This window comes from Erpetoichthys calabaricus, chromosome 1 (genome assembly GCF_900747795.2).
Source record: "Erpetoichthys calabaricus chromosome 1, fErpCal1.3, whole genome shotgun sequence".
NCBI classification, from domain to species: domain Eukaryota; kingdom Metazoa; phylum Chordata; class Cladistia; order Polypteriformes; family Polypteridae; genus Erpetoichthys; species Erpetoichthys calabaricus.
In genome coordinates, this window is record NC_041394.2 from 192,032,372 (window position 1) to 192,051,467 (window position 19,096).

At 36.9% G+C, this 19,096-nt stretch overlaps 1 protein-coding gene across 2 annotated transcripts in view; it reads right to left on the minus strand.

Moving 5' to 3' along the window:
• mon2 (MON2 homolog, regulator of endosome-to-Golgi trafficking) overlaps positions 1-19,096 on the minus strand; it is a 172,080-nt gene that overhangs the window by 74,637 nt on the left and 78,347 nt on the right. For both annotated transcript variants that reach the window (XM_028810523.2, XM_028810510.2), the window contains exons 4-10: positions 18,203-18,334; positions 16,137-16,266; positions 12,738-12,835; positions 8,090-8,215; positions 7,653-7,847; positions 2,560-2,684; positions 848-987 (exon numbers count right to left, since the gene is read on the minus strand). In XM_028810523.2, the coding sequence (XP_028666356.1) occupies positions 848-987; positions 2,560-2,684; positions 7,653-7,847; positions 8,090-8,215; positions 12,738-12,835; positions 16,137-16,266; positions 18,203-18,334 (946 nt within the window). The remainder of the gene's footprint in view (positions 1-847; positions 988-2,559; positions 2,685-7,652; positions 7,848-8,089; positions 8,216-12,737; positions 12,836-16,136; positions 16,267-18,202; positions 18,335-19,096) is intronic.

Here is a 19,096-nt window from a genome sequence, read left to right on the forward strand (position 1 = left end):
CTTCAGAAATAAGGTATAGATGCCTTTAAGTCTGGGAAGGGATTTAAAAAATATTTTAAAACAACCATTCCACTGCCCTAAAGATCAGGAACAAGGTTTTAAACAATGGCCAATTTGTCCAGGCTAGGCTGCCCCAGCAAGTTCAGTCCAAAAGTGAAATGCAAGATGCTGAACGGAAGTCTCTAAGAGTGCCAGAATTTAATCACATGACTTACACAAAAGTAGCTCTACCCACTGTTGATATCATAGTGCATGGGTCAACCATCAGAAAGAGGATGCACAAATTAGATCTACATCGAAGGTGTGCCAGGATGAAATCAATGCTTCTCAGATAGACCAACAGGGCAAGACTAAAGTTTTCCCGTGAACACCTAGGCAAAAACCAGGACTTCTGGAATAATGCGCTAAGCACAGATAAGGTAGACATACAGTTATGGTACTTAGTCACAGCACCAGAAGATACATTTGGTGAAAACCAAAAGATAGAATTTGACTAGAAGAACCTGTTACCAACTGTAATACATGGTTGTGAAAATGTTATGGTTTGGGGCTGCTTTGCTGCATCAGAGCCTGGGTAGCTGACCATCACAGAATTCATTATGAATTGTTCCTTCTACCAAGGATACTTGAAAATAATGTGAAATCATCTGTCAGAAGATTTAGGCTCAAAAGAAAGAGGGTTTTGCAAAATGATAATGAATCTGCACATAACAGTAAATCCACCACATAATGGATGAAAAAAAAAATTTTAAATGTAGGGTTCTATTGTTTTTGTAGTTATACTAGATAAACAATATCATATACATTAGTGTGGTAATAAAGGGTTACAGCATAGAAAAGCACAAACCTGTAGGAGTATTTACAGATGTTGAATTTCCAGCATTAGGGACAATGAACAGTGACTGTATGAAAGATCCTAAGGCGTTGACAATATCTCTAAAAACCTTGGTTGAATGTTGTTTCATGTCATAAGACTGACAGAATGACCTAACAAAGAGATAATTATAAACAGAAAAAATTCAATCATAAATATTACATAATTAACACTAATCACTCTGATGAAAAAAAGATTGTTACATTTTGAGCATAAATTAGTTGCAATTCAGTGACACTTTAGGATGTCCACATTTGAAGACTGGCCTTTCTAAATTGGTTCTGGTTCTTCTAGTGAATATAGCATCACTCCAATCTATCTATATGTCATCTGCAAATGCTTCAAGTTGAGTCACTCTATGAAAGTTGGTATCATTGATGTTAAGTTCTAAAATGTTTGCTGCATTAGAACAGATTCTTGAATGATTTTATTGATTACATAACTTAATATGGAGCACTTGCAATTATTTGCTAGCTGTCTTTTACCAAGCTGCAAACATGTTTTTAAATTATTTGTTAGGCCAGTGGCTTTTAGCTTCAGAATTCGTTTTTGGTGTGCAACTCCATTCAGGTGCAACTGGGTGACAGACAAACCGGCGAAAAGGCAACTGGACGACAGACAGCTGGGCGAAAAGACAACTGGGGGAAAAAGATAACTCGCCGACATCCTTTACCAGTTAGGTAATAGTTAGGTTCAAAGAGATTTTTTAATGATATTTAAATATTTAAGGGCGCCGGAAAATCCACAGAATCACCTGCTTTACGAGAGTCCCAATGCGTTGAGAGTAAAGATATTCCTTAAGCCGTACTCTCAGGTCACCTTTTGTATTCTAAATAACGTTATCATACGATTACAATCAATACAATTTATATAAAGGATTAGCAATTTTGGTTGCAGAAGATAATGTAAGATAGAATTTGTTCCATTGGCAGAATAAAGTTTGTTCGTCAATTATATAAATTTATTTTCAACATTTTAAATCACGTTGTCATTTAAATATAATTAAAAAAATCTCTTTGAACCTAACTATTATCTAACTGGTAAAGGATGTCGCCGAGTTGTATTTTGCCAAGTTGTTTCTTCGCTGAGTTGTCTTTTCGCCGAGTTCACTGTTGCCCAGTTGCCACCAAACCATGCAGCTTTATCATAGGCAATTTGAATGTTAAGCATAGTTTACATTTTGTTTTTGTCTGCTTTAGTTGTCACTTCAAAAACAAAAAAGATTTAAATGGTATATGCTTGGCAGAATATATCTCTTCTAGATATATAATGGGTGGCATTTACTACATTGTCTAAGTAGTCTTGTAGCTTATTCCTGACTGTACATACCACTGATTTCTGTTTATTTAGATGAACAGAATAAAGGCTGTAATTACTAGGTTTCACTTCTACTGGATCTAATTCTGGACAGGAATTACATTTACATCTTTCATTTGAAGTGATATCTGGAACAAATTTACTAAATGTTTACCTTCAGAAAAGGATATTTTGCCAAAGCTTAAAATGAGTTCTCAAGCATTAATAATGAGGTTCATGTTCATACATAAGTGCAAAAGGTGAAAATTAACTTGGCAAAAATCAGCATTGTAATAGTGGTGCAAAAGAAAAAAAAATACAGATACCTAAATTTATGAAGTTATGTACTTGTAAAGTGATTATTTACTATATTTTAAGTAATCTAGTACCTAAGCAAATGTGGCTGAACACAGAGCCGATGTATAGATTCCACTGCTACAGCCCTCAGCCATTGAGGTTTATCACCATCCAGAAATTTAACCAATAACGAAAGAAAAATCTCACATTCTGTGACCTGGAAAAGATGAAAGAAAAAAAAAAACATTACTTTTAGGCAAACCAAAAACTAGCAGACTCAATCACTTTAGAGCAAGATAGAAGGCAAAATAGTATAAAGCATAAAGCTACTCAGAATTTGAGCCAAAATTTCACTAACAGCATGTGAAAATGAATATACTCAGTTAATGAGCTGCTGAGGACATAGCTTTAAGCAACATTATTAGTGGAACTCCATTCTTTTTACGAATACACTTTTAGTGCTTCAAATATTCCTTCCGTAACACCTGTCTTCTGTACCTTTCTCTGTTACCCAACAGAGGTTATTCTGTTTAGGTACAATCGCTGCAAAATCTAAATTAGCCTCTTGCTGGAAATCCCCTAACTCTTTCTTTTACTTCATGGAAATCTTCTTTTAATAATTTGCTTTTAGTAAACTTACTGCAGCACAGATCTACAGATCACCTGGCTCCAATATCATAAGACTGAAGTCAGTGAATGGATGGCAGGAGGCACAGATTTTACACTTGATATTTGACTGCTTTATTTTTCTCTTCCTTCTCTCTCACACAGCCTGCGTATGTATGGTTTTCTGTTCTCTGGGTGAACCAGGTAGTTTTCAGCCCTTTGTTTTTTTCCCCTTCTCTTTTTCCTTACAGGGCTGGATGTGGGGTTTGGGGTGTGTGCTGTTGGGCAGGTGTTTGTTTTAATTATTGCCAAAAATGTTTGTCTTTGCACTGGATCTAAATATGGTACTTGCATTTGAATCTTTAATAAACTTTTGATCACAAAAAAACAAACAAAAAAAGAACACTTTCTGGAAGAAAACAGATACAACAAAAATGAATAACAGCGCATCCTTACCCCTATTACTACTTTATTATTTTCCATTCAGCGGCTAACATAATATATCTCTTTAGTTGAATGTATGCAAATTGTTTTTTCAATCAAATCTGTAAATTCTATAACAATCTATATTGTGTTACTTTCTAAGATGTCAACACTTCTTTACCATACGGACTTGTAATTACAGTACATTCTTTCACTGCTGTCACACTCACAAACAAATTTTGAATATATCAGAATGTTTTATTACAGTTTGAACAATCAACTATAAAATATAAAGTAATGAATCTTTCCAATAAGTGTAGGTTTACTCCAGGTGCTGGTAGGCAATATTGCAAAATGTTCAGATTCTTGCCTAATTTAGTCTTGTTTGCATGAAATATTGAGGGGAGTGACCACGAGGATGGAGCAAGAATTATTGGGCACCAACTGGGTCAACCCATTTAATGAATAATCAACAGAAAGCAAAAGGATGCACTGCAGCACAACATAAAAGATGGCTGAACAGAAACCAGACCAGAAAAAAAAAAAGATTCTCTGGATGGAGTGTGTCACCAACAGGTTCTTTACAGGAGCTCTGTCGATTTTAGGAATCTGAGTCACAAATGTGACACCACTTTATGGAGATGTCAATTTTTACACAGCCAAGCAGGTCCAGTTCTGAGAACCATGGGTGGGATTTGACACCCTCACTGGGCATCCTCCCAGAGCTATGTGTTCCACAGTGGTAAAGCTAAGAAGGTAATCCTAAGGCGCATGTGTGTTACAATACCATATACTGAACACCGTGGCGAATTAGTTTTGCTGGACATCAATAAAACAGACAGCCATCTATTAATTGAGAAAGGGAAGGTCTCCACTTTTAAAATATGGGCTGCTTTGTAGAGGTCAGATGTAGCCTTGCACTATACCCCTCAAAAGTAGAAGTGTGCAGCGATGCTTGCTAATCTCTAAGCTTCAGCTAACAAGGTGGGTAGTGCTTGCAGACTGATTTATACTGTATGAAGCAGAAAAGAAAGTGGAAAGGCATACACTTTGCACTACAGGTCTTACTCTTCTTGTAGCATACATACAGTGGGGTCAAAAAAGCTTTCTTGGACAAAATCCAGGCAACAGTACTCCAGACTGATCAAAATAACACTACCTACAGATGTCAAGTCCAAAAAATATATATTTTCTAGTATTTGTGTTATAAACTGTATACACTACTGGTACAAGAATTTACAACATCCCCATTTTTAAAGTTTTTTTTTATTTCAAATAGTTCAATAAAATATATCACTTATCTTTGCACTATTTCTGGACATTCAATGGATTTGAACCACACATTTCAATATTTTGTAATATTTGTTATTTTGATTGGCTGTGCAGTAGCCTTATGGTCTGTGGACTGAAACTGTCCCTGAGTGCCAGTCCTCCTATACCATTTTCCACAAGCAAGGACCGAGAAAAGCCAAATGTGGAGAATGGCAGTGGTATTTAAAAATACTGTTTGCTTTTCTAAGGAAGCATGTCTTATACATGCCCTCATCAGAATGCAGATGGGCGATACTAATAGAGAAATCTTCACTTTCCTCAGACATCTGAGAGAGTAGAGGCACTGGTAAGAGTTCTTGACAGTAAGTGAAATGTGTTGTACCCAACTTCTGTTTACCAGTGATACTCACTCCAAGAAATGAAATACTGCTGATCCTCTCCACGGATTTGATCAGATTTAGATGGGTGTGGTTTGCTTTTTGCTTCCTGGTCTACGACCAGCTTATTGGTTTTACTGACATTAAGGGTGAGACTGCTGTCCTGGCACCACTATGTCTGCAAGCAAACCTTCTCTGTAAGCCATGCAATTATTGATAATCGGCTCTGTTTCTGTGGTGTCATTAGAAAATTTAATGATGGAGTTGGAGCTATGTCTGATCATACAGTCAGCGAAGAAGGAGTAAAAAAAAGAGGGGCTTAGCACAAACCTTGTTGAATGCCTTGGGCTGAAGGTCAGCATGGAGTCGGTGATACTGCTTGTTAGGAATCAAACACTAATTTGTAGAGACAGGCGCTAAGTTCTAAACTGAGGACTTTGGTGATCAGCCTTGACAGTAAAAGTGTTAAAATACTGAGCGGCAGTCTATAAACAAGTCTCTAGCATAACAGTTTTTAATTATCCCAGATTATATGAAGTGCAGGTGATGTGGCATCCTGTGTCGTTCAGTTGTGACATTATGCAAACTGGAATTTACTATGACTACCTGAATTATTCTGAATATGTCCCAGCACTGGTCTCTCAAAGCACTTTGTCACAAAATGTGATGAGTGCCACCAGTCTGTAGTCATTTAGACAGTGCAATTTTGTTTTCTTTGGCACAGAGTTAATTGCTATCTTTTTCGATCAGGCAAAAACCACCGATTCTTTCAGCAAAATATTAAAGTTGTCACTGAAGTTTTCACCTAATTGATTACTACAGGTTCTGTACGACAGAAAACTATAGACGCTGTATTATATGCTACATACATGTAATCATGGTGTATTATGCATTATTTAGTATAAATTCATTGATGATGAATGGAAATTGTCTCTGGATATCCTACCAAAAATTATACAGAGAAAACAATGGAAGAGAAGAGACTATACCAGTTGCCTACACTTGTAGCTACTAAAAATAGAGCACAAACATGCTTGTACAAAGTAGGCCAATCTGTGTAATTTGTATATTACATGGGCGTCATTAAACAAGCACAAGTATAGCCTACACTCTCATCCAGGATTGGTTATCGCCCTGTGCTTGCTCAGTGATGCCAGAACAGGTGCCCCCATAAGTCTAAACAGTAAAACAAACTTTCTGAAAATTTAAAAATATATATAGCAACCTAGAAACACAGATGTATTCTAAACAGTAAAACAAACTTTCTGAAAATTTAAAAATATATATAGCAACCTAGAAACACAGATGTAAACATAAATTAACACTAAAGCGACCAGTAACAAGTAAAAACAAAAACAATTTTTCTGCTCAACAGCTGGGGTTTCAAAGTCAAGCCTTGCACCCCTTATGGCTACAGTTTTTTGTCCCAGACAACTTCACAAACAGTGAGCCATGCTTAACTTTACTTGATCTCTTTCTCTAATTAGTTGGCCTTGATTCATTTTCTTATTTTGTATTCCAAGAAAATGCAGCAGTATCAAAATTTACATTTACAGTATAAGAAATTAGATTTTTTTTGTAGCTTTAAATACTTAACTATGCTTTGTTCCTTTTTTTATTTACTTTTCATGGTGTGGACACAGGTGCAAATGACACTGAATATAAAGGGCAGCAACTGATTCAAAGTTATCTACTTGTGTACATATTCACAAAACTTGCTTAAATAACATTAACAATTAAAAAAGAAAAAAATAAATAAACAGTATGACAAAAAGGAATTCTTCCCTGTCTAACACACATAAATGCTTCCTTAGTCCAGTATTGATATAGCATAACCATGATGAGATTTCTAGATTGACAGAAGGAAACATAGAAACAGGGAAATAATAGCTTGCTTAATAAGTGGATGATACCACTAAAAAGAAAAAATTGGTTGGGATGAAAAACCGTCAGTCACAGGGACCACAGGACTGAAACTAAAAAAAAACCCTGCTGCTGTAGAGAAGAACTGAATTCCACATATTACTTTACTCTTCTTAAAAAATATAATTACTTATCAAAAAATACATTTATCTCTGTCAAGACACTAAGGCAAGTTGGACTTAACATAGAAGAAAAACACTGACATATACTTTAATGTATGCAAAGAACAATACTGCATAAAGTAAATAATAATTGTAATAACATATGAAGTCTAAAGCATAAAAAGGATATGTACTGTAGAGGAATAAAGGTGATTTACTTAAGAGATTTAAAATTCCATTGCAGCAGATTGTCAAAGAAGTTTCACGGATTATAGCTGTGCTGTTTCATTATCATGGTTTCATCAATATATAAAAATTCCATTAAAATGTAAAAGAGTTAGGCAAGATTGAAGATCTTAAAGAAAACAGATAAAAGAACAAGAAATAATTCCCAAGTGCCTGAGCATAGAAATAACTCTCAAGATATAACCTGTGTTTGAAATATAACTAGTGGTGATAGTAAATGTTTCCTTGTATACTCACCAGGAGACTATAGAAGTGCTTGATTAGAACAGACACCACTCGAAGCAAACGCATACAAATGGGAAAATAAGGTTTTTCTACTGGCGCTGGAGATGAAGTAGCATTATTGCCTTGTCTGAATTTGATGTTTGGAGAGAATAGTTTAATGACCAGTGGGCAAACCCTCTCCTTCAGAAGGAAACTGAACTCCTGATGCTTTGCAGAGGCGAGAAAAGAAAGAAACAATTAACCTTAGGAGGCTCTCCACATGATGCCACATGATCAGCTTTGCAATAGTATGAAACATAATGAACACTATTACATTATATACAAAATTTATATAAATGTAAAAGCTGAATTTGACTTTTTCACAAAAATTGTACTAACAATGTAGTAAATATAAAATCTATGAATTTACACATAATAGATAAAGGCTAATAATATTATTAAAGACTTACTTGTAGAAAGACTTGTGGAAAATCATTCAGAACTGATTCTAGCAATTCAAGGCCAAACGTTCGTGTCATTTCAGTCATGCCAACTAACCAATAAGGTGCATCTGCATTAACAAGCTGACAAAGATCCTAAAAAGAAAAAATCAAAAGTAATATTTCACTTGATAATTGAACAATACCACGTTGGTCTAGTTTTTACAATGTATATTTTTTTTTCCTTTATTTCGTGTTATAGAATTTCTTGTATTAGGAATTTGTTAGTTTTCGCATACCCCTTGGGGTCAGAGTGCAGGGTCAGCCATTGTACAGCACCCCTGCAGAAATTGCAGGTTAAGGGTCTTGCTCAAGGGCCAAGCAGGGTAGGCTCTCTTTTGGCAGTGACAGGGATTCAAACCGGAAGCCTTCTGGATACCAGCGAAAGAAAGCACTATATATTCCATACCATCATTAACTGAAGCTGCTGAAAAACAACTCCCAACTGTTACTTCAACCTCTAAATCAAGCATAAATATGGTTTCATTTTAAGTTGGCAAGTGTGTCAACATCCATATTACTAACCGAGAATAAACCGGATATGGACGCAGGTACATGGCATGCCCATGGACGCAGGAGACATAGTGCGCAGGCGCCGACAGCTGAACGAACGGAAATACGAAATAAAGCAACGAGCACAGACAATACGGAACCCTAACCGTCCACACTACACAGCATAGTCAAACCCGACATAGTACGGAAGGTGCGGGCGCCTACAACGTGCGTCTAACACACCGCAGGCAGACCCCTGAGATGGTACAGAAGCCCCAGAGATACAGACTCCACAGCATATGTGAATCACATTACAGTGATACAATAATATGAGTACTCACAGACAAAACAAACACAACAGGCTTCGGCGTCCCACCCCACAATCAAACCGGAGAGAGTACGGCGTCCCCAAACATCCACAAAACACAGCATAGTCAAACCCGAGATAGTACGGAGGGCGCATGCGCCTACAACGACTACCACATGAAACACACACGGCACCGGAGGTATAATATTAGCTCAACTAACGTAAATAAGTGCCTACAATGCGTCACGGCTCAAAAACAAAGGAGCTCAACTAACGTAAATAAGAAATGAGGCAACGTGCCCATAGGTAACGACACAGCCACACAAAAAAGAGGATTCAGCCCCCCACCCCAGAATGAAACGGGAAAAAGTACGGAGTCCACAAAGGTCCACCATACACAGCATAATAGTACGGAAGGCGCGAGTTAATACGAAAGCCGAAGGCGCCTACAACGCGTAATAAGAATAAACGAACGCTCCGTTTTAAACGTTCGTCATCCTCACACGTCCAAACTGTAATAAGAATAAACGAACGCTCCGTATTGAACGTACGTCATCCTCACATGTCCAAACTATACAGCATAAGTGAATCACATTACAGTGATGCATTATTAACAGTACAACCACAGAAACCGCTCCGTATTAACAGTAAGTGCAATTATTCATATTACTAACGGTAAACAACAGAGAACTAATGGAGTCACGATCACGACTCCAAAACTATACAGCTCCACTAATGGAGCTACAAGCACGAGCCCGCATGGACAAAAACAATAGACGCCAGCGCCTACAATGCGCGTCTGAAACCGCGGAAGCAAAACTGTCTCGGCTCCAAAACCAAACAGCTCAATTAACGGAGCTACAAACATATCTCATACATTCATCAATGTATTTCGGGTTACCCAACACCGGGGGTAGGCGAGCGAAGCGAGCAGGGGGCGGAGCCCCCTTGTTATACAGATTAAAAACAAATTGGTGATTGAGTGAAAATTACTTCTATTTCAGTTTAAAGGATGCAAATAACTACGTTTCATTTTTTTGGTTAAAGGTCCTATTTTAGCCGAATCAATGAGTAAAAACTTTTCTGTTGCAAACACACTTGAGAAGATCAAATGGGAAAAGAAAGTGATCTGATGTTGACTTTAAATGCTAGAATATTTTGGCTTAACCTGTATTCCAGACTTCTTAACAACAAAATATGCCATTTCGCTAGAGCTATCCGGACTTTTGCATTGAACTATACGTGACAACGACTTTAATAATAATGCTATGCACTGTGTGATACAAAGGCTGTTTGCTTATTTGAGGAGGAGTCTTGTTTCTTGTACTATGTGATGGACGGCCGGCACATCCAGGCTGCTAGATGGCATCTTCCCTGCAGCATGGAGGTGCCCCGGATTCCTGCAAGGCACAATGGGAGATGGAGTTTGGCTTCACAGCCCTGCTGGGTACCGTGGGGGCCATCGTGTGACGCTGCAGGGAGACGCGGGGATTTTTATTTTCCCTGTAGCCCGGAAGTATTCCCAAGTCACAGGGACGGAAGAACAGAAGTACTTCCGGGCTAAAGAAAAATATAAGTCTTTATCCGACCCGAAAGTGCTTTTGAATCACTTGTACAGACGGACAGGCGCACTTCCAGGTCAAGGACTATTTAAAGGACTGGTGCAGACCCAGCAAGCTGAGGTGGAGTTGGGAGGGAGTGTGACGAAGCTGCTGGGAGTGGAGGATTGTTGTATAGTTATCGATTTATTGTATTGATGTATAGAACTGTGGAGTGTGTGGTGCTTTGTGCACTTTATTTGAAGAAAATAATTAAAAAATTCTTCTTGGTACTTTTACAAGTGTGTCCTGGAATTCTGTCTGTGGGGTTTCACGGGGCAACAGCGCCCCTAGCGTCCACAACTAGTACAGACAACTAATTTACTGTATACTAGTCTTGTGTATGCACACGCAAAGGAGCAAAAACCATGTGCAACATGAAAATGTGAAATATGTGCAGTGTACCATATACAGTAACATAAAAACACAAAAGGTATCTAAATGTACAAACTTGTAAAGAAGATTTTATAAACATTTATTTTCTGTCCCAAAAATAGACCAACTGCACCTTTTCAGTTTTGTAAATTCCGATTCTATATTACCCTAACCTTAAATAATGTTTCTTGAGGTTAGCTGCCTATTCAAATATAGATATTCTTGTCTTTTTGTTGGTATCAATTAAAGCGTCTGGTAGAGGTTTGGGGTATACGTGAAAGGGCAGGAGACTGGACCGTCCTGACCATCACCTTGTTCTGTGCCTTTGCTTCATCCATTATGACACACTTTTTGTTTTTACTTTTGTTTTTTATTTAATGAAACATGTTATTCAACATTAACTAGCAGAGTGTGAAAAAGTAATTGACCCCTATCTAACACGCATAACTAATTAAAACTAATTAAAGGCATAACCTGAAACAGTTAAATGAACAAAGCCAGGTCTGATTACAGAGAGCTCAGCTTAACATAAACCTCACTTATTTTTATCAGCACAAATATTCAAAAAGCACATAATTACATAATCAGAGGAAACTCCGGAAAAGACCAGAAAAAAAGACCTAGTGCAAGCACACAGAACATGTGCTAACTGGATGGATAGTTTCTAAAAGCCTCTTTTTTAATCTCATGTGAATTTTTCCTAAGACTTTCAAATACAATTTTGTAGAAAGGAACAAAAATATTGCAATTCCTCTAGTGAAAAAAGTCTGCTTTAACTGAATTTTGCAAGAACAATATTGTAGGTAATCAAGTGACTTGAACTGTGTACTGTTTTTAAGATTTTATTCATCTAAGATCCAATTAAGCATCTTCATGCCTAAGAAAATATGATTGCCAGTAATATCAAAAAATTCTGTCTGCGCTGCACTTTATGGTATGTGCGGGGGAAACAATAAGAGGATACGAATTAAACCTTGCAAGGGAAATCTTAATTTCATGTTGTGAGGGCATATTATGGGGAAAAAGATGACAGTGGCTTTTAAAAAATGTCTTACATTGTGATTAATTCTTAATTGTTTATTAAAACGTATACATCTTAATTGCCAAAGAAATTTTAAAGGTAAGCAGTTTTCTGTTTTATTATAGCTATGATTTTGATCAAATTTCATCTTCTATTTAGTAAGTGTTAACCCACTCAATTCTTCAAACAACCACCCTTGGTATTCGAACTGTTGGAACATAAAAGATTTTTTTCACATCTGCTAGGTTCTGGAGAACAATCCACTCTGTTTCCATACATAGCATATTACTGCTTTCACCATATATCTTAACAAAGTAAAACACATAAGGTAAACTCACTGTTGAAACAAGGGGAAGATAAATTAAGTATATGTAGTTAAAGGTGTTGATAGCCTTCAGATTTAACATGTTTTTAGAAAGCAACCTCTGAAGCTATGTGTATGCAGATTTTCCAGAAAAAAGAAGAAACAAATCTGATCAAACAAAACAAACAAATTCACACAAGTGAAATGAAATTACCTTTTTTTTTTTTTACACAGAAAAGAATACCAATTAAATACAAATGAATAAACAATTTCATTATATCAACCTTACTGCATTTTATCAAGTTTTAAAAAAATGGTACAATTTACATTTTTAATGTTAAATTATACATTTTCATTTAGAAAACAGCAAATCTGCTTATATCCTATAAGCAAGTATTTAATGTTAAGAGTTCAATGTAGGATACTTACTTTTGTCAGTGTAATTATTATAAACATTTACAGCATATACACACACACAGAATATTTCTATATCTTAAAATTTCCTTGAATAAAGATTTTACCTGGAAAAGCATGTATGCATCCTTAGCGCATGGTCTGAGGGTACTGATCGATCTTCTGTTGCTATTACCCTGAATTGCTGCTGGAGGTTCAATAATACCTACAGGGTAATTCATTAAAAAAATAAGTTCCAAATTAAAATTAAAAGCAGGGAAAAAAGGATAATTATAATTAAAATAATTAAAACAATCACTCTTTCATTTTGAGAATTTAAAGATACATGTTGTCACACATGCTCGTTAGAGGAGCACCTTCTGGGCTCATCTGAGGTATGTAATACAACCCCGAAACGAGAGGGGTGCTGGCACTAATTATATCCTCTTCCTTCCCCGCCACAGTGCCAAGAACAGCCCCAGTTAGGCAACTGATTTCATTCCTTCAAGCCCCTGGCCTATAAATCTCGAGCCTGCTGGAAGAAGGTGTCATTATTTGTTATGAGCATCCCATGGGTTGGAGCTCCATCACTTTGACCCATTTTTAGAAAATGTTTCACTTAAGCCCTAAAAAAGCTGCTGTTCTTTTTTATCTTTATCATGTGCCACAGAGTGCCTGTTTGTTTACGTTAAAGACCAACTTAATTAAATGTAGACGGTTGGGTTGCTGACTTGTTATTCCTTGCACAACCACAATGTATATGTCGAGCAGTCAAGGACTTTTTTTCCCCTGATATGAGTGTGAGCAACACTGGAGTACCACAAATAACAGACCTGTCTCCTTTTCTTTTCACTCTGCACACCTCCGACTATAACACCAGGTCATATTACTTGTAGACATTCTCAGATGACTCTGCATTTCTGGGGTGTATTGATGGGGAGGGAGGGGTGAGACAGAGTATAGGAGTCAGGTGGAGAACATTTTTTCTTGGTGCAGAAACAGTTGCCTCCAAATTAACATCAGCATTGACTTTTGCTGCACTAAAGAGCCTCTATATCCATTCACTATTCAAGGAGTGGATGTAGAGGTAGTGCATTCCTACTAGTACTTGGAGGTCCACATCAATGACAGGTTGGACTGGCCTTGGAATAAACAGGAACTATATAAAAAAGAACAGGATTTTTCCTAGGGAAACTCTGTCTTTCAACGTGAGTAGTGACATCCTTCACATCTTCTACATCGCTGTGATTGCCACTGCAATGTTCTACACCGTGGTGTGTTAGGCTGGTAACATCACTTCAACAGAGGCTTACTGAATCAACAGGCTAATTAAAAAGGCAGGCCCAGATATGAGATGTGCTCTGGACCCCCAGGAGGTAGTAGCAAAAGAGAAAATGAAAACAAGACTGAGTGCCATTACAAACAATGCTTCACATCCTCTCTCTGACACACTAACACTGAGTACTTTTAACTGATGATTTATTCAGCAGAAGTGTGTCAAGAAACGCTACTGGGGTTCCTTTATACCAACAGCAATATGCCTCACTGTGACTGCAATGTCACAACTGTTTGTTTCTTTTGGTGTGTGTGTTCAGACTATAGTCAGTGTGTGTGTGTGTATGTATGTATGTAGGTATCTTTCTATTTAGTTATTTAAAGAGCTTCAGTAAAAGCCAAATTTCCACCTGGGAACAAATAAAGTTCTATTTATCTATACAAATAGAAAGTACTTGTAAATGGCCTGATTTTCAGCAACCTTGCAACACAGGAAGAATCAAAACTTTTATTTTTATATATGTAGCAACTCATTTTCATAACCACTGATACTGTATTGTCATTATGTTTCATTATGTACGAAATTGCCCAGTGTCTAAAGGTTTCTTTGGCAAAGGTACCACTGTGGTATACATTAGACGAAATAAGCTATACATGAAACTTTATCAGAGGAACGGACCTAGTAGACGAAATGACCTATAAATTAAACTTTACCAGAGGAATGGACCTACACATGAAAAATTTACAGAAGAGAAATAGAAAACAAAAAAGTATATGCTGATATATTCTTCCATATCTAGTGCACTACAAGTGCAACAGGTAGAGAAACCCATACTACCCCAACATCACTTCCCCTCGACACATAACATTCCCCTACATACTACATGGAACGAGAATTAGCAGGTGCCAAGGACGCCTAATCCTCTACTTAGTGTCAGAGAGGTTTTGAAGAGGGCCGGCAAAAGGACACAAGACTCCTGACTGTTGGGAAGCAAGAGGAGGTTGCTCCCTCTAAGGACAAGGATATGAAGTTTCCTCCTTATAGGAAACACTGGGAACATGCAGAAACCAACAAGCGGCCAGAAGAATTCCAAGCTACAAATGAGTATAACGTTTCAAGTAGAACTGAGAGAAAAATTTGAAGCAGCCATGGAAGTCTCACTTCTGTATTGGCTATTGAAGGCCCACAGGCCCACACAATAGGAGCTGCTAGGGAGAGTTCTAACCTTGTACCCCTGGTTACACCACTTAATGCTCAAAGTAGGTTTTTAAAGAGTTCTCAGGCCATACCTGATTCGAGTGTCCAGTTTGCAGGTGAGTCAATGCAAAAGGCTCACTGGCTTTGGTTGCATGTGTGAGGAAATGAGGAAGAACGAGACCTTCAACGTGAAAAAGGAAGTACTTTGTGATACTTGGTACTTGGTAAGTAGCTGAGCCACTCCATCAGGTGTACAGGTTCAAGGCAGCTCCAGAGAGACAGCAGAATTCTGTTTTTCTCTTCTGTTCTGTTTTACATTTCTTTTTATGTATTTTTTAAAACACAAACCATTACTTTATAGCACTGTAACTATTTTGCCAACATTTTGAGCAGATATACAACAAGGTGGCTCTCTCCTAGTACATCCTAAACAGTTGTACTCAGGACATCAACAGTCAGCAACATCAATCCAAATCACAATAAAAGTACTATACTTAGTAGGGCTGTCAAACCAAATTATGCTATTTGAATATAATACATAAATTTATCTTAAAAAGCCCTTGTTCTAAGGGGAAAGCTGACATTCAGTTGTAGGAGAATGGTATTTTGTTTCCTGCACTAGCTTTGACATTGTGTTACTGAAAAAATGCTATGCAAAGCTGCAGTATTTTACTGATCTGTTTTTGTGATTCTCTTCCATAATCAGCCATTTCATAATTTTGAATGGTTAGCTTATTGTCTTCACATTCACAACGTAGTGTTTTTTTATATCTTATTATAATTATCTCAATATAACTTTTTGTTTTTTTCCCCACTTTTTTTAAATGAAGAGGCAGAACAAATATAAAACAGATGTGCATTATAAAAGGGGCATTATGTTGGCCCTTCTGTGGTTAATAAATCCAGAAAACATTAATGTTTACTTTAGCTAAACCACATTAAAATATATCATTAATTAGTTTATACACATTTTGTTTTGTCAGTTTTCCTCTTTTCTGAGAGAAGTATTAAGCAGAATATACATAAAAAGAAAAGTAGTAAAGCAACCTCTTACTTTTGTGACGTTCATCTTCAGCCACCATTCTCTCAAAAACAACTGTTACTACCTGTCGTACAGTGGCAGCTGCAGTATTGTTAGTAATGTTGTCCTTTGTGAAGTGTAGTCGAAAACACAGAACTATAGCCTATGAATAAAAACAGTACATTTAACAGCTGTAATTCACAAAGTAGAACCCAACTAAATGTCCAACATAATCCAAAAAAGGAAGTACACAATTTGGTATCAGTGTTCAGATATCTTTGATACTGCTTATTGTAAAATATTCCATCGTTGCTTGGATGTTGTCATCCAGGAGGTGTACACAACACAAAAAAAGCATTATTTTCTGCCAAAAATTATAATTTTAAGACAGGAAGATCAGTTTCAGTTTTTCACAGACACACAAACAACAATGCTAAAATCAGCTTTTTTCGAAGTTTTGAACATCAGAGTATCGAAAACTAAACTAAGCACAATAGCAACATTTTGACTCATTCACCAAATGTACATTTACATACTCCAAGTTTCATCCCATATCTCAAAAATGTGGATTTTAGGTTACTGACAATTCCAAACTATGGTTATTTGGAATGTGTCCTAGTCTAGAAAATGAAGGAATTTACTGTACACTCACTGTTTGGACCTGAACCTTTGAATTGGGCCATGGTCACTTATGACAAGTTAATCCACTCTGAGCCAAATAAAAGAAAGACTCAAAATATCTGCCTTTACAAGGTCAGTTTCTTCAAAGCTGGACAACTTGCTGATTCTTAATAAACAACTGTTAAAATATTTATGTTCCCGCAGAAAGTATTTCTGGTGTTATGATAAAGATGATACCCTTACAAAAAGCTGAAGGAACAAAACACACACATGCACAGTATCAGGCAGAGAGAATTCACAGCAAAGGTCAACTTAAAGCAATGACTAATTTCTCATGTCTTCTTTGGGGAACAACACACCACTAGAAAACTATATAAAAAAAAATAATGACGAGAGATGAAATTATCTGCCCAGACAGCTACCCACATAACTCTTTCTTAATTTGTTTTTTTAATGTTAGCCATGTTCATGGAATCTAGAGGAGATAACATTCTACCAAAGACTTTACATCATTTGTCAATTACAGTTTTTACTAAGAAAAATAAAAAGTATTTAGAATGTTCTTTCTATAAGTTAATTTTTTCATTAAACAACAATGCCAAAATTTTGGCCTAAAGGTCTAGCAAACAGAATAATGGAAGTCAAATGCATTATGAGAATTTGGATGGACACATTTTATGTTCATTGATCAAACTGTGAGCAGCACAGTGGCGCAGTGGTAGCGCTGCTCCGCTCGCAGTAAGGAGGCCTGGGTTCACTTCCCAGGTCCTCCCTGCGTGGGGTTTGCATGTTCTCCTCGTGTCTGCGTCGGTTTCCTCCCACAGTCCAAAGACATGCAGGTTAGGTGCACTCACTGGCGATCCTAAATTATCCCTAGTGTGTGCTTGTGTGTGGGTGTGTGTGTGTCCTGCTGTGGGCTGGCGCCCTGCTCGGGATTTGTTCCAGCCTTGCTGCCTGTGCTGGCTGGGATTGGCTCCAGCAGACCCCCGTGACCCTGTGTTAGGATATAGCGGGCTGGAAAATGACTGACTGACTGACCAAGCTGTTATACTCCAGCCCATAACCTTCACTTTATATGAACACTGTAAATCTTGATTATTTTGCTTTACATGTGCACCAAGACTGCTAACATATTGTCTTAACTTAGTAATGCAGTGGAATCCTAATCCATCTATAATAAAACAGTGGGAAAATAGTGAATTATTTACTTGAAAACTAGAAAAAAATCAAATCCACTTTATGAGAAACTTTCCAAAGTCTCTACAGAACTTTCTAAGTTGTACATTAATGTTGCCCGTTATTAATCAATGTATGCTGAACCTCAGTTAACCTTTAGGGAGCCTCAGTATTTTTAAATGATTACTTCAAGTTACTTCACTGGATTTCTTGTTCTCAAAATACAGTGTCAGATATGATTTTAACTCATTCATATACATCAAAATTATAATTACAATAAAAAATAAAAAAAGAAAATACACCTTAGAAAGTGCTTCATCATGAACTACTGTATTTGTTGTTAAAAGCACCAAAACTGTTTGAAGTAACTTAAGTTCCTCCAGTCCATTCTCCATTAGTTGCCACAGCATGTTGATAATGTTCCCAGCAGCAGCCTGTAAAGCAATAATTCAAAAACATAAAGCTTTTTCTCAGTCTGTGAAATTTATTATATTTATTTCTTTAAACATAAACTGCACTAGTCAGGCAATGTAGCACATGTTCCCCAACACTGACCTAAAAGAGCAGTTTACAATCAATCAAAAATATTATTAGGAATAGGTGATGCTAGCCGCCATGCTAGAGCAAAATTAACATAAATGCCTGACACATTTTCCTGTCAAACTAGTATACGGTTTTTAGGTTTCAATACAACTCTGTTTGCACATCTGAACTTCACTCAAAATACTGGATGATCCCCACCACTATCTAATGTCATGGAGGTGAAAGGGAATGAATACTGAGAAGAATTATCTTGCTTAACTGGATCAATCTTAATCCACCTCTCATAACTTAATGGAAAAGTGATATCTTATAATACCTTAAAAAGGAAAAAAGGAAATTTTCTCTCTGAGAATTCTTTAACACTATAGTAAACCATCTTGCCAGGTCTTTGCCTGATTTTTGCTCTTGTTATTGAAGTATATGAGGTAACACATTAGACTATTTTGATACAGATGGGTGAAGGAGTTTGTGTAAGTATGTTTTTGTAGGTCTGTTAGACTTAACTGTATCATACAAATATGGAAATATACTGCTCAAAAAATTAAAGGAACACTTTTTAATCAGAATATAGCATCAAGTCAGTGAAACTTGTGGGCTATTAATCTGGTGAGTTAAGTGGCAGAGGGGGTTGTTAATCAGTTTCAACTGCTTTG